The 24,437-nt window shown below is 43.9% G+C and overlaps 1 protein-coding gene across 1 annotated transcript; it reads left to right on the plus strand.

Annotated features, from left to right (window-relative positions):
* The first annotated feature begins 362 nt into the window (after nt 1-362).
* RPL14 (ribosomal protein L14) lies at nt 363-20,416 on the plus strand. The gene is made up of 6 exons (XM_029589369.1): nt 363-491; nt 2,894-2,995; nt 10,710-10,804; nt 14,807-14,906; nt 16,944-16,997; nt 20,296-20,416. The coding sequence occupies exons 1-6, from the start codon at nt 489-491 to the stop codon at nt 20,356-20,358; spliced, it is 417 nt and encodes a 138-aa protein (XP_029445229.1). The 5' UTR covers nt 363-488; the 3' UTR covers nt 20,359-20,416.
* Nucleotides 20,417-24,437: the final 4,021 nt, after the last annotated feature.

Consider the following 24,437-nt stretch of genomic DNA (forward strand, 5'->3'; position numbering starts at 1 on the left):
TGCTGACCACTTTCCCGGCTTCTTAAGCTTTTCAAGATATGGCGGCCCGTCTTTCTCTTTCTGTGTTCTCGTGTAGTTTATGAACACGAACCTTTTCAGTTATTTATTTAGACAACCATAGCTGCCTTTTTCCCCTCTTTCCTTTATTTATTTATTTACTTTCCTAACATACACGGACCGCGGCGTCGGTATCGACCAGAACTAACTGTGGAAGCAAGGGAAAGAGATATGGGTCATTATCAATCACAGCGCGGCGAAAACCCCATTACGAAGGGGGGAATCTGCTTAGACATTTTAAAAGCAACACTGCTTACACTGCACGCGAGCGCACGGCTCCTGCTACGTCCCCCCCCCCCCCCCACGCCTCTGCGTGTATACGTCGGACAATGGTTACGCTCGCTCACGCTCCTGTCTTGTGCGCAGGCGTCTAAACGATTATCCGGCTGGGGCGGAAGTGCTTCGCTCTTTTTCTCATCGCGGGCGCCATCATGGTAAGTTCGGTGCGGAGAGGCGCCCGGCCTTTGCGAGCCTCGTGCTTTTGGCCGTTATCTTTTTTCCTCGACCAAAATTTTCATGGCGCGGGCCGAGATGCTTCGTTGTGTCTATATTGCCGTTTTCTTTCTCATTTTTTTAGCGTGTCCATGGAGTTTGGGCATGTTGTCGGGGCTGACGGTGGGATGCTCGTGTCTCCTCTGTACGGGAGCTCCGAGGCATCGGGGCCGGCACGCGATTGTTTTTGCATGTGAGCATTTCCCAAAATCGAAAAGCTGCAATCAAATATGCGCCTTTGTATTGTAGTTAAATAAACTGCTGATATGGATGATATTGGAAGCCGAGTACTCTGTCACTAAGTATAGATATGTATATAGTCCATGCGGACATAAGGGTGCTTAACTAATTGGAGAAAAGCCTTTTTTACGCAACGCACAATTAAGCTTTGGCATTTGTTGCCAGAGGATGTGGTTAGTGTAGCTGGATTCAAAAAAGGTTTGGATAAGTTCTTGGAAGAGAAGTCCATTAACTGCTACTAATCAAGTTTACTTAGGGAATAGCCACTGCTATTAATTGCATCAGTAGCATGGGGTCTTCTTGGTTTTTGGGTACTTGCCAGGTTCTTATGGCCTGGATTGGCCACTGTTGGAAACAGGATGCTGGGCTTGATGGACCCTTGGTCTGACCCAGTATGGCATGTTCTTATGATACGTGTGCATGGGTATACTGGACCTCCGCACCCCTCTGCCCATTCGGGAAAACTTCCAGGAAATCTGGTGTGGCTAGCAAATGCATGTTAGGGAGAACGGGTCTGGCAATCTCATAAATCGTCTTCGTTTGAGAGATTAAAAATGTGTATACAAACACATTCTGTCTGACTCTACTCCTGGGGGAATTCTGCACACAAAAACTGAAAATTCTGCAAACTTTATATTGGTTAAAATAACACAACTTACATGACAGTCTTTAAGTAATTACATTTTTAAATTATTACAGAAAAAAGTTATTACTTAAAGCTGCAGGATTTTAAATATTTTGAGCAGAATTTCCTTAGAAATTCACTGTAAGTGTCCCTTTCACATACACATGCCCTCATACAGGCTCCCTCACTCTCTCGCACACACACATCCCCTCATACAGGGCCATCTCTTGCTTACACACCCACACAAGCTCCCTTTCTCTTTCACACATACATCCTTACATAGGCTACCTATGTCTCACGCAGCCCTTCACACGGGCTCTATCTCACATACACAATCCCTTCACACAGGTTAGCACCCTCACATACACACAATCCCTCTTTCATACACACGAGCTCCCAATCTCTCTCTCACACACACACACACTCTCCTTCACACTCTCTTCATATAGGCTCCCTCTGTCTGAAACCCACACTCAAGCATCCCCCTCTTACCAACCAAGCTGTCTCTCACCCTCCCCCACACCCCCTCTCCTCTCTCCTCTCTCAAACGCATTCTGTCACCGGCATCCCCCTCCCCTCATATAGGCTTCCTCTCTCTGAAACCCACACTCAAGCATCCCTCCCACCCACACACTCTAACCTCCCATGCTCTCCTACACCCTCCTGCTCCCTCCCCACCCCCCCTCTTACCAATCATGCTCTGTCATCCTCCCCTCTCTCACCGGCATCCCCCCCTCCCATGCTCTCTCACTCCCTTCTGTTCTCTCTCACCCTCCCCTCTCTGACACACATTCTCTCTCACCGGCATGCTGCAGGACGTGCTCCATTTGCAGCGATGTTGAAGGCCTGGCGTGCCGTTGACAGCGAAAAGGGAAGGCCCTCATGTGCTGCGAATGGCACGCTAGGTCTTAATCTTCACCGTGAACGGAGCGTTTGCCGCGGGATGTGCTCCGTTCGCAGCATGCCGGGGTCTCCTCTGCTATTTTCTGCACGGAATTTGGAAATTCTGTGCAAATTCTGCGTTCCGCAGTAGCGCAGAATTCCCCCAGGAGTAACTCTTGCTATATGCGTGCACAGTGTTATTGTGGCAATTGGTGATAGTTGTAGTTTGCGTGGACCAGCATGATTCCCAGAGTTTAATTTGGTGTTTTTCCACAGCTGAGTGTGTTTTGTTTTATACAGCTGTTCGAGTTAAGTACCCCCATGTAGGTAATACTTTAACTAAGGTATAAAATCCAGGAGAATTGCTTGTTTTGTAAGTGATAGCAGTTCCAAAATACTGGAATTGTGTCTTTTAAAACTTCCTGTTTGTGTTAACCAGAACTTTTTACCTAAATATTGAGTTTGTGTCTGCGTAAAATTCTAGATGAATATATTTTTAGAGTGTATATAATTTAGTCTTTTAGTTCTGGAATAGTACTAGATCTGTTGAAATATAGATTGTTTTGGTATTCTTACAGAACTGTGTCTTCTCTACAGGTTTTCAAGCGCTACGTCCAGATTGGCCGGGTTGCTTATGTTTCCTTTGGACCACATGAAGGCAAGCTTGTGGCAATTGTCGATGTTATTGACCAGAACAGGGTAGGTGCAAAGGCAGTGAGTTTGTGCCTTCAGGATAAGACTTTTATCAGAATATTTTATTTATGACTGAAAGATACTCTCCTATAGTGGCACTCCTAATGCAAAGTTAGAAAACATTTTTGCTGTATATATAAAAATGTATTTGTTTTTGGGTCTTAACCACACAAGTGTATGTTTTGAATAAATGATGCATTATTGAAAAAATATTTTTATGTAAATCCTAATTTGGATGTCCAAGAATTCTAAGAGCATAGGAAAGTGCCAAACTGGGTCAGACCAAATGTCCATCAAGCCCAGCATCCTGTTTCCAACAGTGGCCGTACCTGGCAAGATCCCATGCTACTGATAACAGTAATAGCAGCGGCTATTAGAGATGTGAATCAGAACTGAAATCCGAACCGATTCTGGTTCCGATTCACATCTATAGAGATGTGAATCGGAACTGAAATCCGAACCGATTCTGGTTCCGATTCACATCTCTAGTGGCTATTCCCTAACGGGCCGAAATAGTACAGTGCGTTCTGGTAGAGCTCACTGTTAACTCGCGTTTTCGAATGCATGTTGATGGCCCTATTAGTTATTCCCGCACGATTCAGTAAGTAAAATGTGCAGCCAAGCCGCACATTTTACTTTCAGAAATTAACGCCTACCCAAAGGTAGGCACTAATTTCTGCCAGCACCGGGAAAGTGTACAGAAAGGCAGTAAAAACTGCTTTTCTGACTTAATAACATGGCGATAATAAGTCCGAGGTCCCAAAAGTAAAAAATTAAAAATTAAAAAACATTTTTTTTAAATCAGCCCACGGGTTGAGAACCGGACGCTCAATTTTGCCGGCGTCCGGTTTCCGAACCAGTGGCTGTCAGTGGGTTTGAGAACTGACACCGGCAAAATTGAGCGTCGGCTGTCAAACTCGCTGACAGTCGCCGCTCCTTTCAAAAAAGAGGTGCTAGGGACGCGCTTGTGTCCCTAGCGCCTCTTTTTACCGCTGGCCCTCATTTGAATACTAAATCGCGGGCGCTCTCCTGCGCCTTTTACTGTATCGACCCGTAAGTAAACTTGATTAATGGCAGTTAATGAACTTCTCCTCCAAGAACTTATCCTAACCTTTTTTTAAACCTAACTGCACGAACCACATCCTCTGGCAACAAATTCCAGAGCTCAGTTTTTGTTGAGTGAAAAATAATTTTCTCCAATTAGTTTTAAATGAGCTACTTGCTAACTTCAGAGTGTCCCCTAGTCCTTTTATTATCCGAAAGAGTAAATAACCAATTCACATCTACCTGTTCTAGACCTCTCATGATTTTAAAAACCTCTATCATATCCCCCCTCAGACTTCTCTTCTCCAAGCAGAACAGCCCTGACCTCGTCAACCTTTCCTCATAAGAGAGCTGTTCCATCCCCTTTATCATTTGGTCGCCCTTCTCTGTACCTTCTCCATCGCACATTTTTTTAGAGAAAAAATGTGTGAGGCTTGCTGGGCAGACTGGATGGGCCATTCGGTCTTCTTCTGCCGTCATTTCTATCTTTCTATGTTTCATCGCAACTATATCTTTTTTGAGATGCGGTGACCAGAACTGTACACAGTACTCAAGGTGCGGTCTCACCATGGAGCAATACAGAGGCATTATGACATTTTCTGTCTTATTCACCTTTTCCTTCCTAATAATTCCTAACATTGTTTGCTTTTTTCTTGACTGCCACAGAATATAGATTATGCCAGCTAGATGAGATGCTCAAACTATTTTATGTAGTAACTATTTTGTTCTAGAATTTTCTAAGCTTCTTCACAGCTTAATTTATGGAGTATTTTATTGGTCTTAAATGGAGGTTGTATTCCTGTGAGAAGCCATGCAGAAATCAGACTGATGAAGTAACCTTTATTATGCAGAGAAACTCATTGTTAAATATAAAGGGACTTTAATATCACTGAAACACAAGTCATGTAAATGTTTTTTTCGGTTTAAAGCTTATAATTAGGTTATAGGGTTTTTAAATATACAAATACAGTGTGCAAAAAAGCTTAATTGATGTTTGTAATGAATATACGTTTTTATAAAATACTTCCCAACAGTGTTTTCTTGTGTTCATATTCTATCTTCTGCAATGTTTCCACACTGTTGATGTGCTGGTTACTATTGTGTGTAACCTGCATCCCAAAGTTTGCTTCATACAGAAACTCACTCATTTTTACATATTCAAAGGCTTAACAGTCACAGCATACAAAATCACAAGCCAGTTGAGTTTAATGGGAGTTCTACAGTACAATAGTCTGTCCCCAAATACAGTGATCAGTAGATTTGAGCAGATACACAGGTGGATAAAATCATTGAGCACATTGTCAATCATAAGAAAATGCAAATGAGTGCATTGTCTCCAAGTGAATTAGGCTGATTTTTTTTTTTCCAATCATTTGCCTTCATTAAGTAAAACTATGGAAATATGGGTCTTGTTATAGTTGGAGGATTGTCTCGAGCATAAAATCTTAGCTCCTCACCAGTACAGGTTTGGGGAAAATCACAGAACTGATATGTTATTAAGATTCAATGCCTTGGAAAACAAATATTTTTGTTCATGCAGCTTGTTAGAAATGTCACTTGAGATTGCAGTAAAAGGTCAATCAATGTTAAGAATATAATGCTTCGTTGGTTTATTTAACTTTTTCCATAGAAATTGGATCTAGCAGGTTAGTATAGATTTTAGGAGGTTGGTTGGAAACTATTTTCTGGTGTTGCACAGGACTGTACCCTGGGTCAGTAATTCTTAACCTAGGTAAGAATTACTGACCTAGGTCATTTTTTATTTAAAAACTTTTCTATACCGTTGCTAAGTTAAATACCATTGCAACGGTTTACATGTAGGCACATTTAATGTAGGTAAAAGTGTACTATAGTACATTCTAACAGGAGACATCATAGGTTCGGTTACAATATATCATTAAACATAGACATTTAGTGAAGTAGTTCATGACCAATTGTACCAAGGTACTTACACCGGTAGTTTTGTCACATATAGTATTATCGTGGTGTGGAGTTCATAGACTAGTCTACTGTACAGTCCTCGGACTGTGTGTTGGTGCCTTTCTGTCTTTTCCTGAATAATTTCTCTCTCTTTTCCTGTCTCTTTATAAAATGCTTGTTTAAAAAGCCATGTTTTTAAACTTTTCTTAAATGTCTTGAGATCACTTTGTAGTCTGTTCTCTGGAGGTATTGTGTTCCAGATTATGGGTCCTGCTAGTGATAGGGCTCTTCTCTCACTAGGTAAAGTTCTAACCTATGTGGGCTTTATCTACTCAGATGAGATATAGTCTTTTGCTGCCTTGAGATATAAAAGATGGTCTTCTGGTTAAGCAGTTACATGTAAGGGAAATTGGTCAGGTAGGAATCGGTTCATCTTAAGTATACCAAAATCTGCGAAACACCATTGGGTAGGAAGACAAGCGATTAATTTGCCAGCATGATCATTAATGTCACTTCAGTTATATAAGAAGCTCATGACTTGGGTGGTGTTGATTCTACATATTAAAATCACATATTAGGATGGTTGCTAAGTCATCTTTTTACAAGTTTTGATTTGAAGCGTTAACATTTTATTGCTTCAAAGGACTTTAGAGTAGTCGACTTCTGTAAAGCACTATTTCTTGTGAGGTTGAATTGTTGAAAGTGCTAGAATGGCTTCAGGTGAAGCTGAGATATTAATTATAGGCATTGGAAAGAACTCCAGGTCTGCAGCAACTTCAACTGGGTCCCTGTTAAATGCAGAATAGAATTTAAAGTAATTACTCTTACACATAGGATCTTATATCGCAAAGAGTCTTCTTGCCTGTCTCGTTTATTAGTGCCTTATGTTCCAGGTACAGACCATGAGGTCTTCAGGGCAAAATTTGTTGGCCATGCCATTGCTCCAGGATGACCAGTTACAGGAAACATGGGGCCTTCTCTATAGCTGCCCCAGATTATGGAATAGCCTACCCAATGTAGTCAGAGAACAGGGATTCCTTGAGCTTTAGGAAACATTTACAAGCAATTCTTTTTAGGAGAGGTTTTACCTTTTTTCAAAAATGAACATGTGGTTAATTCTTGAAGCACTGTTATTTTGTTGAATTTTATGTTCATATTTTGTTTATACTGTTGTAAACCACATCAATTAATTGTATTAGTATTGTGGGGTACAAGAGCTTGTAAAGTCTACTTCCAAAAGTTTGCTAAAAAAAAAAAAAAATTGCCTCTTGAAAATAAACAATTAGATGTGCACCACAGTTAACATACTGGCTGCATTGCTTCATATTTAAAGAGTAATCTTGCTGATGTCAAACATGAAGTTAATCCCACAATAAAATGCATTATAGAAGAACAGTCACATCCATGACTCTCTGCCTTCTCAACAGTGATGTGTCAAAATATGGGAGGTTATGCACGTTTATTTTGGCCATTTGGATTAGATAGTTGATGGAAACTATCAATAAAAATGTGATTGTGTGCATATTACTAATAAACATTTTTATAGCGCTACACAACATTCGCAGTGCTGTACAAACAAAAAAAACCAGTCTGATCAATAAAGCTTACAATCTAATAAGACAAACATACGGGAGAAAAAAGACTTTGGGTTTTCATAAAGTAAGGCAATGGTAAAAAGAAAAAAAATTAGCTGAGGATAACAGTGGAAAAGCAGCTTCAAAATGTTAAGGTTTTAGATGGGATTTAAACACAGCACGAGAGGGAGCATGACACACCAGTTCAACTAGACTATTCCAAGCACACGTTACAGCGAGGTAGAAAACACTGAGATATAGGAATTGGCGGTTGAGATAAATGGCACAGATAGGAATGACTTTTCCTATGAGGGGAGTGCATGAGGAGGGGTGTAGTGAGGTGCTGTAGCCTGTAGGTGAGAAAGAGGAGCTTGAACTGCATGAGGGAGCAGATAGGGAACCAAAGCAGTGACTTCAGAAGAGAAGTTGGGTGTAACAACTTTGGTGAAGGTTAAGTCGCGCAGCTGAGTTTAGGATAGAGTGCCGTGGCGAGAGATGGCTTGCCAGGAGCCCTGTGAGGAGCAGGTTGCAATAGTCTAAGTGGAAGGAGATGAGAGTGGATAGTGTTCTGGTAATGTGTTCAGAAAGGAAGGGATGGATTTTGGCAATGTTATAGAGATGGCACATTTTAACAGTTTTGGATATGCATAGAGTAGGAGAGAGATGTTGATTCCTAGATTATGGGCTGAGGGGACAGGGAGATTGTTATCCACAAAATAGGCAGAAGAGGAGAGGTGGTCTTGGGCAGGAATAATAGGGGGCTCTGTCTTGGCCACATTGAGCTTAATGTGATGGTGGGACATCCAGGCAACGATGTTAGACAAGCAGGCCGAGATCTGGGACTGGATGTTTGATTAAATTTCTGGTGCAGATAAGTAGATCTGGGAATCCGCATAAAAATGGTATAGAAAGCAATGATAGGAAATCAGAGTACTAAAGGAATTAGTATATAGTGAGAAGAGAGCCCAGGACAGAATCCTAGGCACACTAATTGATGGAGTGGCAGTGGAGGAGGAACCACCAGAGGAAATGTTAAAAAAAAAAAAAAAAAAAAAAAAAAGTGCGATGGGAGCAGAAAGAAGAGAACCAAGGCAGGACAGAGTCCTGAAATCCAAGTGAGGACAGAGTATCAAGGAGCAGGTGGTGATCAATAGTATCAAAAGCAGCAGACAGGTCAAGGAGGATAAGGACAGAGTAAAGACCTTTTGGCTTTAGCCATAAACAGGTCATTGGAAACTTTTTACAAAGACTGTTTCTGTTGAATGTAGAGGGCGAAAACCAGACTGCATCAAAAATGGCTTGATGTAAGAAAGTCAAGACATTAGTGGTGAACAGCATGTTCAAGTAGTTTGGAGGCAAAAGGGAGATGAGCTGCTAGTTAGCAGGACAGGTAGGATCCAGTGAGCAGTTTGTAAGCTGAGGAATTGGGTAGGGACAGGGTCAGCGGAAGAGAGAAGATTGGTGGAGGATAGGGAAAAAATAGAGGAAGGAAGAGGGAGAGAGGCAGGTAAAGGTCACCTGGTTGAGAAGTCAAGACTAAATTTTTTGAATCTTGTCATGGAAGTAGTTGGCCATAATCTGGGCAGAGAGGCAAGGGGAGGAAGGAGGCGAGGACAGCTTGAAAGGGAATTCAATGATGCAAAGAGAAGGTGAGAGTTGGATGTAAGAATTTATTATATGGACATAGTCTTGTTTGGCAAGTGCAGTAGTAGACTGGAAGTGATCAGCATTAATTTAAAATTTATGAAGTTGACAAGGGATTTTAGCCAGAGAGGTTTTACAGAGCAGGTACAGGAACATAGGTAGCGCATTTTAGGGGTGAGCCAAGGCTGGGATTTAATGCACCTTACAGGATGGGTAAGAGGAGGGGAAAGAGCATCTAAGGATGAAGAGAATATAGTTATGTAAAAAAAATTGCTTCAATAGATTCAGACAGCGTTGTGGAGGAAAAGTAGGATGAAACAGCAGTGGAGAAAAGGCAAGGAAGATTCTAAAGGTGGTGAATTAACTAGTCTGTGGGCGAGGGTGGTTTAATTTAAAGTTATTGGGTGATGGTCTGAGACACAGCAGTTGGAAGCAAAGACTAGGTCAAGGCAGTGGCCGTACTGGTGAGTAGGGATGGCAGAGCAGAGTCTGAGATCAAATGAAGAGGTGTTAGACAGGAGTTTTGAGAAGCGTTAGATCGGTCATCAACATGGAGGAGAAAGTCAGCAAGGATAAGGGAAGGGGAAGATGCCTCAATGAAGGAAAGCCAGGAAACGAGAGGAGGAGGAGGGAGACTTATTGTGGGTTGATAGATGACAGCTGTCTGGAGAAGTGGTGGAAGGAATTAGGCGGATGGAATGGATTTCAATGGGGGGGGGGGGGGGGGGGGGGTGGAGGTGGGAGAATGGGTTGAAATTACAGCAGGGGGAGAGCAACAGTCCACCATCACCACAGCCTACTGGGCAAGGAGTGTGGGGAAAGAGGTGACAACCATGACAGAGTAGAAACTGAAGCAGTGTCCTCAGGAGAAAGCCAGGTCAACATTAAAGCAAGATGGTGAACGAGGTAAACAGGTCATGAATAAAGGCTAACTTCTTAGAGTTCATATTCCACAGGGAGCATGAGAGAAGCAGCGAAGAGGGAGGGAGTAGTGATAGGATTGGGGGCTTGATATGGGACAATGGGGTGAAAGTTACCTTGAAAGGCAGGTATTGGAATTGATATCCCCGGTTGAAAGTAGGAGGAGCAGGAGAATACAGAGAAGATAGGTAGAGGTGTGCCAGTAGTGATAAGTATGAGAGGGTGACAAGGATAGTGAAATGGCAGGATGAGAGAGAGAGAGAACTTTGAAGTTCAAAAGCAGTGGACAGTGAGGATGATAGAGAATATAGGCATAGGAGAGGGTGGACTTAATAGTAAGATTAGGGGCATTAGGAAGAGAAAATATATCTGAGACATGGGGAATAAGAAGCCTGCAGTCACAGGAAAATTAGTTGTGTATCTGGAATAATTCTGCCAGCCTTCCAATAAATTAAAGTATATTTTAAAATTTATGGGAAGAAATGTTGGATCCAGCTGTCTTTTATGGCTTTTGATAAGCTTTATATTCAGCTTAAAGAAAAACTGAGCATTGAAGCAATATTTATATGGACATATTGAGAGAGAACCACTTCTATTTTTCCTGTATTTTTTTTCAGGCGCTGGTTGATGGCCCCTGCAGTGGTGTAAGACGACAAGCCATGCCCTTCAAGTGCATGCAGCTTACTGACTTTGTGATCAAGTTTCCACACAGGTGAGTAGTTCTGGCAGTGAGCAGTCAATAGAAGCACGATCATACCCTGTAGTGGGATTCAGGTTCATTCTTTGTGTCGGGATGGATTAGATGTCAGTTATGGTTTATTCAGTGCTTTTTTATAGAACCATATTTCTAATTAAGATATGGGGGTTTCATTTTTTGAAGGTAGCCAACATATATTTTTAAGGCTGTGATGTATTTTGATTTATTTTTTCATGTGGTTTTGCAGCCACATCAAAAAACTGAATTGTGATTTGGTTATTTTATTTACCGAAGCTAATTTAATGCAGTGTTTTTTTAAGAAAACATCCTTCTAAGGTGTTTCATTTGGGCAACCAGACCTTGAATTTCTTTGTTTGCATTTTGTATACATTCTTTCTTACCCAGAGGTGCAAGAATTTCAAATATTCCCTAGCAGGATCTCTTAATGGCCTGCTGCCATAGTAGTTTTTTCATTCTACCAGGACAATGGAGAGGCACGTAAACTTAATGCTCAAAACCTTTTTTCAGTGTTGTACATAAAATGTTTCTTGTATTTATGTTGCCCCGGCTTTGCATTTATCTCTAGACACTTCCTTCTTGCTTAGATCCACTCCATTACAACAGTCTTCCTATATATGTAACTTGCTCTTACCTCTTTCTGAAGGTGCAAAATGTTGAGCTTGACTCTGTACATAAGTTTTCAGGGAGATTTTAAGGCTGACAATTCACAAGCATGAGAACCTAAGATCCATATACTGCCTTAACAAGGATGTTATCTCTGGAGAGACAAATGCAGATTGAAACGGAGTAAAACAACCAGAGAAATGTCTAATGGCATCTTCTGTAGACTGAGCACTGTGTCCCAGTAGGCAGCGTGCCATTCTTTACTAATCTACAGGGGCATTTCAGGTACCTCTCTAAAGCCCTGAATATAGTTCACAGCCTGTTGTGGCCTATTTATAAAACTTTAAAAGTTATGGCCATCAGTTTATTATTTTTAATAATTTCCAGATTCATACTCTTGCATTCTGACTTTCTCTATCATCATACAACTACAAAAGTTCAAAATAAAATGTTAAACCCAAATCAAAATATTTTTCCTATTACAAAACATTCAGAACAAAATCCATCTCCATTTCCTTCTCTTCTTTATTCCAATCCCCCTTCTATCACATACACAGGAGTTGGGGCATAACCTAACCTATTTCCTCCTGCTCAAATCCACCTCCACCCCAAGGTTTAATGCAACATAACTCATCCCTTCCCTGTTCACAGCGAGGATGGGACAGACCTTAAACAAAATCTCCTCTTCATGAAGGGGTTGAGTCATAACCTGCCTCCATTCCCACCAACAACCCCTTCCCCCAGGAGTTTGAGAACCGTCAGCCATTCTATTCCTCACTCTATGAAGCAGAAATCTCCAGTACAGCTGATGCCTTGAACGCTGCCTAATAGGACCTGTACTTAAACCCATTGCCTAGGCAGCTTCTGGAGCCTAACTACCTGGGGCTAAAGGGAGAAGCGCCAGTCACAGAAGTCTTACAGTAGCCCCAATAATCCCAGCTGGAAAATATCCCAAGAAAATCCCCTTCCCTCAGCCCCCCCTAATAAAACGTTTTAATCCCCATTTCACATCTTTTAGTATGAAATTTAAACAGTTACCTGTTTAAATATAACAGGTTAAGGAAGCTGACCTCAGACAAGCTGAGGTGCCCGTGCATGCTACACTGGTTGGCCAGTAGTGGCCCAGCCTGCCCTAACATGAGGGTGGGCACAGGAGCTATGCAGCCAGCAGGGAGTATATGCTAAAATAAGCCATGGCAGAACTCATTCCCTTGGCTAGTCACTTCACTTCCTCCTCCCCTGGCAGCTAATATTAAAGGGTTAAATTGACAAATCAGAAAAACTTTATTTACAGGTTAACTGTTTATTTGCTGGCGCTACATTGCATTAGAGAAGGACCAATCCTTTCGTGATCCATAAACATGGTGCTCACGTGAAGAGCAGCCTGTTTGTCATTTCAAAAGTATGGCGGCATACTTAAAAGGTAACAGGCAAACTGTAAGACTGGATATGTAGACCTTGCTATCTTGGGCAGCCTTCTCTTCCCTCTGCCGCCTTAAGTCCAAATCATGGTCTTGGACCCTATGGGGTAGATTTTAAAACATGTGAGTGCGGTTCCCAGTGCGCGCACATAGACGCACTGGTTTTATAACCTGTGCGCACATGTTATAAAATCCGTTGTCCGCGTGTACATGCACACCGGATTTTAAAATCTGCGCGCGCATGTGCGGGCCGGATTTTGCATTTATACACGCAGTGACACAATCTGGCCTCCCCCGGTTCCCTCCCAGTTCACGCCAGTTAAGGAGCAGACTGGGAGGGAACTTACCTTCCCCCCCCCCCCCCCCCCGCCTAAACTCCCTCCCTCTTCCCCTCTCCACCCCGACCCCTAAATCTAGCCTAAGTAACGCTTTTTTTTTTGGTTGTTTTGTAACTTACTTCTGCTCATCAGAGCAGGTTAAGTTATGCGTGCTGGCCGGCTGCCAGCACGTGCCTTCACCCTAATAGCCGCTGTCCTCCGGCCCGCCCCTTTTTCAGGGCCCAGCACTTGTGCACGTATCAATACTTACGCACGTGGTCGGGCCATTTTGAAAATCTGCACGGCATGCACAGGGCCCCGGCCACATGCACAAGTGCCGGGGTTTGGTTTTTTTTGTTTTTGTTTTTTTTACACGCACGGCCGTTTTAAAATTCGCCCTTATGTGTATACTACAGAAAGCTATTCAGCACAGTACAGAATCAAATTATAAAAAGACAAAACTGCTACCATAACAATCTTTCATTATACTGCAGGTAGCATAAAGGATTGTAAGAAGGTTTAAGGTGCCATCATGGTGTTAAAACCCTTTCTGCAAACTTCTGACAGCTCTCATGATTGATACAGCATCCTAATGTAAGGCATCTGTGTGCTGAATTTAGACTTATTTATGACAAATTGTAAATATTTAAAAACCTATTTTTATAGTCCTTCCCAGCATCCCTTGATGAATTTAATATTTATTTATTTATTTTTTGTTTTTATATACCGATCTTCCTACATTAGATGCAAATCAAACCGGTTTACATAGAACAAAAAGAAACTTGCCTGATGGCATTACATGAAACAATGAACATTTATGCAACTTTAAGTAACATAGTCAAAGAGAAGAAGAACCAAGTATACAATTTGAATTATATAGTAATCACAGTAAATAAGAATTGGGTAACATATTAATGAAGGTCATAAGTAATAAAGTCTAACAAATGAATAAACCAACAATTTGTTGTCCTTGTACTAAGCTTAGTTAGGGAGAAGGAAAGAAAATAAGTAGAATAGGAGAGGAGAATATCGGAAGAACCAATAAAAAGGAAAGAAATAAAATAAAATAATAAAATTAAAATAAAGATAAAAATAAAAATAAATAATAATAAAATAAAGGAAAAGTCAAAAAAGTGACTGAGGGTCTCTTCAAAGGGAACCTGAGTAAATGTGAGAGACTAATAACATATCAAACCATATAAGTAATAAAACGTCTTTAGAATCACTTTGGTTATTCTAGTGTTTGGATGCAGGGAACTTTACATTATTTTGTAGAGCTCCATGAATTTGCTCCTTTAACAATCCTTTCTGCTTCCATTTTCTGCATCGTAGAATATAATGGCTCCTTCCAAAAATGTGGCATTGGAATGACTGAGTGCTGAATCATTTAGTGTCTGCAAAACTAAGAAAAAATATTGGGGCTTCTACTTATCTGGTTAATATGTGGAAGAAAATGTTTCCTTAAATAGTTTTAAGATCACCTATTTGTGTATCTTAAAGTACCACCTCAAAATGAGGAATGTCCACAAGGTCTCATTTCAGATAGTTGAAGTTAAACATTTTTTGTAAGTCAGTCTAATGTTTAGTTTATTTTGTGTGATTTCAAGTGTGTTGTGTGGAACAGCTTTGTATGACCATATTGTATTTGACTTTAGTGCTCGTCAAAAGTATGTGCGACTTGCCTGGGAGAAAGAAAAGATTAATGAGAAATGGGCATCCACAAGATGGGCAAAGAAAATTGAAGCAAGGGAAAAGGTATTACTTTATGTACAAATGTTTCATGTGTAAGATGGACAAAGCTTAATATAGTTCTTCCTTTTCATCCAGCCAGACCAGTCCAGACATGTGCTGCTGTACCAGCAGATGGAGACAGAGAGCAATGTTTGCTAATGTCACTCCTTAGAGGGTCCTGTGTTTACCTCAGCATGCCAGTATTCTTTCTCCAACAGATGGTAGGCAAGCATCCCATGCTGTGAACTCAGGCCTGCTCTAAGCCCAGTGAATTGGCTGCTGCTGAGGCAACCGGGGATAGTAGCTTCCTCCCCTGGTTAAGCATAGCTGAGAGCCAGAGGGCTTTCAGGGGCGACTTGGGTGTCCAGCTTTGCACTATGAACACGTTGATATGTTAACCTGCTAACGCTTTTGTAAACCGTTGTGATGGCAAACCTGAATGACAGTATATAAAAATCCACAAATAAATAAAATAAATATCGGTTGGTGGTGGTCTAGTTTTCCTTCTCATTTTTGCCTTTCCCCCCTTGCTGCTGCTGACAAACAGCAGATTTTGCTGAATAAATTGAAAGGCATGGCAGAGCAGGCTGGTGGTGTACAGGAAGCTGCTGAGGCTATGGAACAGACTGTGAGCTCTAAAGGGGGGGAAGTTATGGCAGAGCTGACCAATTGTATTAAGCAGGGCTGCCTGTATAGTGCTTGCAGCATCAGAGGAGCAACTCTGTGCTAGCAATGTTTGGAGGAGGGTGTGAGAGCCAGGCGGCTGAAGCCTGTATGGGGAAGCAAGGGAGTGTGCTAAAAACGTTCCCTCCAGTGTGGTTATGTCCACAGTAGGAATGGTGGCCATTTTGGAGCTGTCTGGTGCCAAAACATTTATTTTATTTATTTATTGAGTTTTATATAACGTTGTTCGGTTTTGCCATCACAGTGGTTTACAAAGCTACGATGTTTAACAGTGTTTGGGACTTTGTTCTTTTGCCAGCAATTCCAAGTTTGCCTTTGGGGACTTGGGCGGGAATTGCTTTTGCTGCCTCTTTCTCCTTTGGTGGTGGCTTCCTCCCTCTCCCCAGATTTTCCCTTTTGGCTGCATCGGGCATTTTCTCAGGGTCAGAGTATTGGTGCAGGGTCCTCATCCAATTCTCCTCCACTTCAGGGGGGGCACGCCTGCTGGTACAGGGAAAGGAGGACTGAGACCTGGAGGAGAAATCCTCTAGATTGGACACCATCACTATGTAGGAGTGAGAATGGGGGACAATTAGAGGAAGGGAGAGCATTCCTCCAGGAAGGAGGACAAATCTGCAGTAATCTGTTTGGGGAAAGAGGAACTTTTGTCCCTAATCTTATAAATATTGAATCTTGCTGTGGAGAATGAAGAGGGAAGATAAGTCTGCAGAGGATGTAATGGCAGGCATGAGACTACCAGTGAAAGCCTTCTCATTACATAAGGCAATCGGGGAGTTACACCCTTCAGAGTGTTGGACCATCTTACTATTTGACTTTTAAAATAATGGGCCGGATTTTAAAAGCCCTGCGCGCGTAAATCTGGCCGGATTTACGCGCGCAGGGCACTCGCGCGCATAGTCCCGGGGCTTCGTAAAAGGGGTGGGAGAGGCGTGTCGGGGTCTGGGGGCGTGGCGCCGGCCCAGGGGCGTGACCAAGGCCTCCGGACCAGCCCCCGGGTCGCGAGATGGCGAGCCAGCAACCCGCTGGCGCGCACAGATTTACACCTGCCTCGGGTAGGTGTAAATCTGCCGACAACGGTAGGCGGGGGTTTAGATCGGGGGGGGGGGGGGGGGGGGGGTTAGGGAGGGGAAGGTGAGGGGAGGCGGAGGGAACAGGCAGCGCGCGCCGGGCTCGGCGCGTGCTGGTTGCACAAATGTGCACCCCCTTGCGCGCACCGACCCCCGGATTTTATAAGATACGCGCTGTTTTTGAAAATGTACCCCAATCTGTGCTTCAGAGAAAGACCCCTTTAAGTTGGCATGTTTTGGAATTGACAAAATACATTTAGTTCTGGAAATGGACGAATTGTGATAAAATTTTGTTTTTTTTTTGTAACAGAAAGCCAAGATGACCGATTTTGATCGCTACAAGGTCATGAAAGCAAAGAAAATGGTGAGCTCACATATTTTGCAAGCTAGTGGATAGTAATTTCTTGTCATCGCCATTTGTGACCCAGGGGGTTATTACATGAGCGCTCAGCCACAAAGGAGCATTTTATGGAAATGACTGGAATCAGCAGGAAGCTTGAGTTCCTAGCAGCTGGGAACGAGCCAGGCTAAGCAGTGCACAAGTAGGAAAATAAAAGGTCACTGTTTGGTTTTATTTTTGGGTTGGTTTCATGGCTGGCGGGAGCATTCGTCTTTCTGTTTATAGAGGTATATAGATATCTATAGATCTACTTCGTTGTGAATCAGAGAAGCCAGAATTCAAATCTTGCTGCCACTCCTTCTGACTGTGGTGCAACTCATTTCACCCACCATTACCTCAGGTACAAACTGAGGGCCCGATGCAGTAAGACGCATGTTAAAATGGGCTCTTGTATTGAGCAGCCGTTTTCCTAACGCGTGCACATATCTACATCCCCAGTGTTAAAATGAGGTGTTGTGTAAAAAAAAAAAAAAAAAAAAAGGACGCGCTAGCGTTCAAATACATTGGGCGCCTAGAATTGCAACAGGCGTGGGACTGTTTTATCCTACTTCAGGCCAATTTTGCCCTTTGCTGTTGTGCCTGTACAGTGTGTCCAGAACTTATTTATTTATATATATATATTATTTATTTATAACTTTTTTTATACTGAGGTTCAGGTAACAGTTACTTATCACTCCGGTTTACATTCTAACAGGCAATAAATAATGGCAATAATATATTTTTTTACATCTAGCTATTACATTATACCTATTTTTAAACACCAACAATAGTGTCACATTGATACTAGGTAGGAGGAACCACAGAGGACAGTAATTTTTAATTTGAGCCCTTGACTTGCGGATTGACTTAACGCCAGCTCCAAGGCTGGTGTTAAAAAGTGTGCATTGGGCGCCCAGTGACTTTCTGCATCAGGAGATAATAGCACCCATCACATGAGGCTATTTGCTATCGGCTACGGGTTTGTTTGGACATGCTAACTTCCTTATTGCATCGAGTGCTAGTCTGTGTCCAAAACATCTGTAAACCTGTGCGCTAGGCTGGGTGCAGTTGCATCTGTCCCCAAGATTGTGAGCCCTCTGGAGATAGGGAAATAACTGCAATAATCCGTTTTGAAGTGGCTGACCAGTCACAAAAGATGAAATATATACATTTAAAATATATTTTAGAAATGTGTGATTGTAGCTGCCTTCAGGTCCTTTGAGATTCCCCTGTTTTTTTTTTCTGGAATTGATTTAAGTGACCTCTTTGGGTACACTGTATGTGTTGGCCCAGAAGGATGTAGAAATGTCAACAAATAAGCAGTTAGGTGGCTAGATTTTGAAAACTTGTGCTGCCATCCCTTAAATCAGGACTAGGCTGAGGAAGACAAACTGACATTCACTGTGTGAGCAGAATGAGTTCTCAAACTGGACACCTAACTTCCAAATATTTCCGTGAATCAAAAGTAGGGTGTACAAGAACTAAACTGATAGCCCAACAGCCCTAGTCTCTGCCTGTCCAGGGCAGTTGCACAATTAGAGCCCTAGCAAATATAGTCCTAGTCTTAGTTTCGTTCTGTCCTTGTTTGCTATGTTATAAGTTCCTGTTTTGATGTTACTCAGTATTTTTCCATTGCTGCAAGTCTGACCTTTTTATGATTTTTCACACATTTCAGATAGTTGTAAATTTGAGCAGAATACTTATCTGATTACATTTCATACAACTTGATATCTAACTAGATTAATGAAGCTTGACCGACGTGCCGCAAATGTGCAGTAGAAAGCAGCTCTACTGCGCATGTGCGGCACAGAGAGCTCAGGCAGGGCACATCAGACAAAGGTCTCTCATCGCGCGAGGCAGCAGCATAACTCAGGAAGAGTCAGAGGAGGGAGAAATCGAACGCGCGACGCGGGCACAGAGTCAGAGCAGGGAGAAATTATTCTGAGACCTAATCCACAACCACTTCCCGCTTTCTCAACACTTCTAAACTGTTTTTGTTTTGACTATCACCCAGGGGCATGCAGGGGGGGGGGAAGGGGACTAAAGCAGTGCATAAACTTACAGGGATCCCGGTTCTCGCAGGGAGAAATTCCTGCTCTGACTCTGTGCCCGTGTCGCGCGTGATGAGAGACCTCTGGCTGACGTGCCCTGCCGCATCGCTTTCTCCCTGCTATGACTGCATGAGTTACGGGGCTGCCTCGCGCGATCTGTTTCTGCATTCTGTGGCCCTAAATGACACCACCGCCGCCAGCACACGCATCAGAAGGCTGGAAAAAAATGACAGCCACAGCGAGAACCGGGATCCCTGCAAGTAATTAAGTTTATGCACTGCTTTAGTCCCCGTCTCCCACCCCCCCCCCCCTGCGCATGCGCCGGCCAGTATCGAGGGAGGAGAGAGGGAGGGAGGGACTGAGTGAGTGGGGGGGAGGGACTGAGTGAGTGGGGGGGAGGGAGGTAGGGGGTGGGGAAGAGTGAGGGGAGAGGGAGAATGAGGGAGGTGAGAGTGAGGGGAAGGAGGCAGTGGGAGACAGGGTGAGTAAGACTGAGTGGAGGAAAGGGGAGGAGTGAACGAGGGGAAGGGGGAGAGAGGGAGAAAAAGTGTAGAAGGGTGCTGTTAGAAAATGGATTGAAAAAAAAATAATGTAGCCCGTTTTAACGGGCTTAACGGCTTGTAGTATCATAAATGACTGCAGAATAAGGCACAAATGGCCTATCCAGTCTGCCTAGCAGGGTTTTTAGAGTTGTAACCCCAGTGCTTTATTACCATAAATAATGAAGCCCCACTAGTGCAGCATCAGGAGGCTATGTGCATACACACACTGCATTAACATTTATTAAAATTTCTTGATCACTCAACACAAAGGCCTGAGCGATGAACAAAAATAGTAAAATTAAAAAAACCATATCACAAAATCTTTGCATACCCTCCCCCCCCCCCCCCCAACACACACACAGACATTCTTATGATATATTCACACATTCAATCCATGGTATCTTGAATGGCAACAGCACATTTTATTTCTAGTCTTGTTTTTTTTTATTGCATCAAAAGCCCTGATTTGGATGTGGAAGTATTACCATATTAGGTTATGATGAAACTGCTCCCTTTTCTAATCAAATGTGTGTAAAAAAAAAAAAATTTTTTTTGCAAGAGTGGTAAGTGGAAATGTGCATGGGATGTTTCAGCTTTGGATATTTGGAATTTATTGGCAAAAATAAACATGACATCTAATTTTTAATGTTCAGAATTAGCAATTCTAAAATGTGTGTTTTGTTGTTACAGAGGAACAAGATCATCAAGCATGAACTTAAAAAACTCCAGAAAGAGGCATCCAAAAAAGCATGAACATCTGTCAGATTAATTGAAATAATTCATTAAAGTATTGTTTAATAGAGAAAAATTATTTGCCTTGTCTTCACTTTGTATATACATGGTTGCATCCATTTTTGTGATCTGGAATTGCAGTAATTAACACAAGTCAGATTATTCAAACACAGCGGAGCATCTTGGGAATTCCTAGGACATTACCACTTGGTATATTAAAGTCAATAGGTAACTTAAATTTCGGAACAATTCTAGAGTAATACTGCACAGTTACGAACTGATATTGAGACAAAGGCTTCAAATTGTCATAAATTATAGTTTATAGCAAGTAGTGATCTCTGAAATATATTCATATTGGAACAGTGCTGTAATCAACTAGGTGAAAATAGCCAGCTATATCTCCCTATATTATAAAAATACTAGGGGTGTTGGGTGTTATCTCCCAGAGTAGGGGAACAGGCAATCAGAGTCGGTGTCGGGTAGCAGAGTGAGGGGAGGCAGCATCAGCACTGCTGCAAGTGAGATTAGCTGTGTGTGTTCTCAGGTCCCACCAGTGGGGGAGAGAAAAGGCATGAGCAGCAGGGTATTAATGCACTAGGGGATTCCTGGCCCAATTAGTGGCAGGAAGCAACCTAAGCTGGAGTTGGGTAAGTAAGTAGAGGGTTGGGAAGGAAGGAAGGGGAAATGGTGAGAGAGGCAGAAATGGGTGGGAGGTGAAAGTGCATGCACAAACTCACTCTCCTGCCCGTCCCCACACATGACGTGAAAGGGTGTGGGAGAGTGCAAGCTCACATATTCATTTACCATAGGTGAGTGAAGAGAGGGGAATAAGGTGCCTCCACCAAACACATGCTCAGCATGTATCTGAAGCAAGTGTCTTGTTGTAAGCTGTGTCCTTGCCATCTTCTGGTTCCCTATACTTACCCAGATCAGTCCAGACTGCTGGGTTTTGCTTCCCTGCCAGCAGATGGAGACAAAGTTTTACTGACACTTCTTAACCATGTGTGCCATCTGCAGTTCCTCAGTATTTCTCTCTAGCCAGATGATAGATGGTGCAAAACTTGCAGTTCTACAGTCTGGGCAATTTTTTTTCTTTTTGAGCCTTCTGGGGATTTTTTTTGAATCTTAGTGGTGGGTTCTCTGTCCGGTTGAGGCGGACGAGCTGGGATTTGGTGACCCTTGTGTGTGCTTGGTCCGAGCGTCCATGGAGTGTAAATCTGGTGGTCCAGATCCCTCCCCTTCACGAGGCAGCTTCTGGCTCTGGGTATTCTTTTATTCTGAGGTAGTCTATTCTTTTTTTTTTCTAGCCTTCTGTTTCTCAGCTTTGGAGGAGTTGAGTAAAGTTAAAAAAAAACAAACTTAAGGCAGTAGCATAGCTCTATTTCCTAGCGTGTAGCAGATGGACTCAGGACCAATGGGTATAGTGTACTCCTGATAGCAGTTGGAGACGGATCAGATTTCAATCTGACGTCAGTCCTAGTACATATACCCCTGCAGGAAGTTCAGCTCTTCAGTATTTTCCGTCTCCATAGCAGTTCGGGACTCTATGCACGCTAGCACAGCGTTAGAGTAATTTACCAAAGAAACCCAAATCAAGAAGAAATTTTACCTCTACAGACGAGCCCCGCTCTCCTGTGGTGACACCCCTTGGGTCCCTCCCCCAATTGAGAATTCCCAAGGTGTTTTCCAAGATCCCTTGGAGGTTGGCCTCGGGCTGGCAGCCGACCCTCGGCATGGACTTAGCCCCGGCTGAGAGGCAGCGGGTGCAACTTCGTGCGTGGTGGTGAAGGTATTTTCCCTCCCCCTGCAGCCGGAGACCGCCCAGAACGAGACCGGGAAGTGCCGAGAGAAGGTAAGGTAGAAATCTGTCTCCGAAGCTCAAAGAGTTGCACAGGTCGCCAGCCGGTACCAGTGCCACTGGGTTGAACAGTCCTAGCAGGGCTAGACCCCAGTCAGATCCGAGGGTCCTCCCACATGGAGACCCTCCGAGGTGGTCGCCGTCACCATCTTGACCTGTTCGCCGCCCCGACCCGTGCGCACAAATATCTTATGCACACAAGCAGCGTACATAACCACACGCTCTTTGTGCCAGGCGCATAACTTCGGTCTGTGTGCACAACAGCGCGCACATCTCTGAGCGCGTAAAAAATCTACACGTACAACTTTGATGCGCCGGAACGCATAACTAAGTCACCTGGGCCCTGTATTTTACGCACACAAGCCATGGCACCACCGGAGAAGAAGCTCAAGGCCTTTGTCCAGCATGCCACATCAGAGCTGCGCAGTATGAGGAGGCCACGGTCCCGTGTATACAGTGCGAGGAGGCCCTGGGGGATCCAGCCCATGACCCTCCCCAGCCGGTACTGGGTTCCAGCTTCTCGAACAGTTCGCCGGACCTAGCATCCCCCAGCGGGAGCCTCCCTCAAATGGGGCTCCCCAGGGACACCGCCTCTTAATTTAGACCCAGCATCTATCTCCTGGGTGGAATTCTTCAAAGGCCTGCATACCTTCATCCACATGCAGCCGAGGCTTCTGATAATATGGCCACAGCCTCCGCCAGAGGACTTCAACATCCTGGGACCCTCTATGCCCAGAGAAGTGCTTCCTCTGCCCAGAAGCTCCACCTTTGGGGACACGGACATCTCAGATGAGGATTCGGAACCCCTGGAGGAAGGGGAACTTCTCCCAGGGACCAAACTCCACCAAACCATGAGGCTCTTCTTCACCAAGAACGAGCTTCCAGACCTGGTCACACAGCTTGAAAGAGCTCGTTATCCCGGGCACAAGTATCTCGGGGGAACATAAAACAAATCCCCTCCTAGAGGGACTCCGTCAGACCTCCCTTCATTTCCCACTGTTACAAGTTGTCCAGCAGCCAATTGACCTGAAATGGGAAGTCTCGGAGACCATGTTCAAAGGGGGGCATGCCTTGGCAGCCATATACCCTCTGGATCCCGCAGCCAAAGACCTCCTGGCATGTCCGAAAGTGGATGCCATAGTCTGCGCGGTCTCGAAGCGCACTACTATCCCAGTTGAGGGAGGAGCAGCGCTCAAGACAGACGTCTGGAATCCATCCTCAAACAGTCTTTTGATGCCTCTGCTATGTCTGCAGATCGCGGCCTGCTGTGCTGTGGTGACACGTGCCTGCTTATCACAGACCAGGAACAACACTCCCAGGGAAGACCTGGAACCAGCAGTGTCATTCCTCACGGATGCTGCTTCGGATCTGGTGCGCACCGCAACTAGAGGCGTGTCATTTGCCGTGACGGCCAGAAGACAACTCTGGCTCTGAAGCTGGTCGGCCGATGCATCGTCCAAAACGAGACTCACAAGGATGCCCTTCAAGGGAACCCTCCTGTTCGGAAGCGAATTAGAGAAGCTATTCAACAAATGGGGCGAATCCCCACTGCCGCGACTACCGGAGGACAGGAATAAGAGAAACCAGCGACCCTTCCCCCGAACTTCTAGGGGCAGAGGATCACAGCACTTCAACCCGTACAGAAGCACATATCAAGTGGCTCGCGCAGGCAGGATCCAGTCCTTTCGGAACAAGCACAACAAAGGGGGTGCCGGCTCTGGCCCAGGTCCCAGCTGCACCCCACAATGAAAATCAGCCGACCCGTCCAAAGGAAGAAGCCATAGGGGGCAGACTTGCCCTAGTCTACCAAAGGTGGGTCGAGAGAACTTCAGACAAGTGGGTCCTAGCCATCATTTGAGAGGGATATTACCTGGATTTCCACCACCTCCCTCCGGACAAGTTTGTGGTATCCCCCTGCCATGATCCTTCCAAGAGGATGGCAGTGGAAGCTACACTGACCAGATTACTAGCCTTAGAGGCTTATAACACCGGTGCCCGCACAACAAATAGATGGAATAATGGCCGGTATTTATTTTATCGTTCCCAAGAAAGAAGGAACATTCCAGCCCATACTGGACCTCAAGTCGGTCAACTGCCACCTGAAGATTCCTCGCTTCCGCATGGAAACCCTACGCTTGGTAATAAGGGTGATTCAACCGGGAGAGTTCCTTACATCCCTGGATCTGTCAGATACCTACCTACACATTCCGGTCCATCAAGAGCATCAGCATTTTCCACGCTT

The sequence above is a fragment of the Rhinatrema bivittatum genome, chromosome 2, assembly GCF_901001135.1.
Source record: "Rhinatrema bivittatum chromosome 2, aRhiBiv1.1, whole genome shotgun sequence".
NCBI classification, from domain to species: Eukaryota; Metazoa; Chordata; class Amphibia; order Gymnophiona; family Rhinatrematidae; genus Rhinatrema; species Rhinatrema bivittatum.

Coding starts and splice junctions, on each gene's coding strand:
- RPL14 (XM_029589369.1), top strand. Junction 2,996..10,709: donor ATGTTATTGACCAGAACAGG/GTAGGTGCAAAG, acceptor ATTTTTTTTCAG/GCGCTGGTTGATGGCCCCTG. Junction 14,907..16,943: donor AAATTGAAGCAAGGGAAAAG/GTATTACTTTAT, acceptor TTTTTGTAACAG/AAAGCCAAGATGACCGATTT.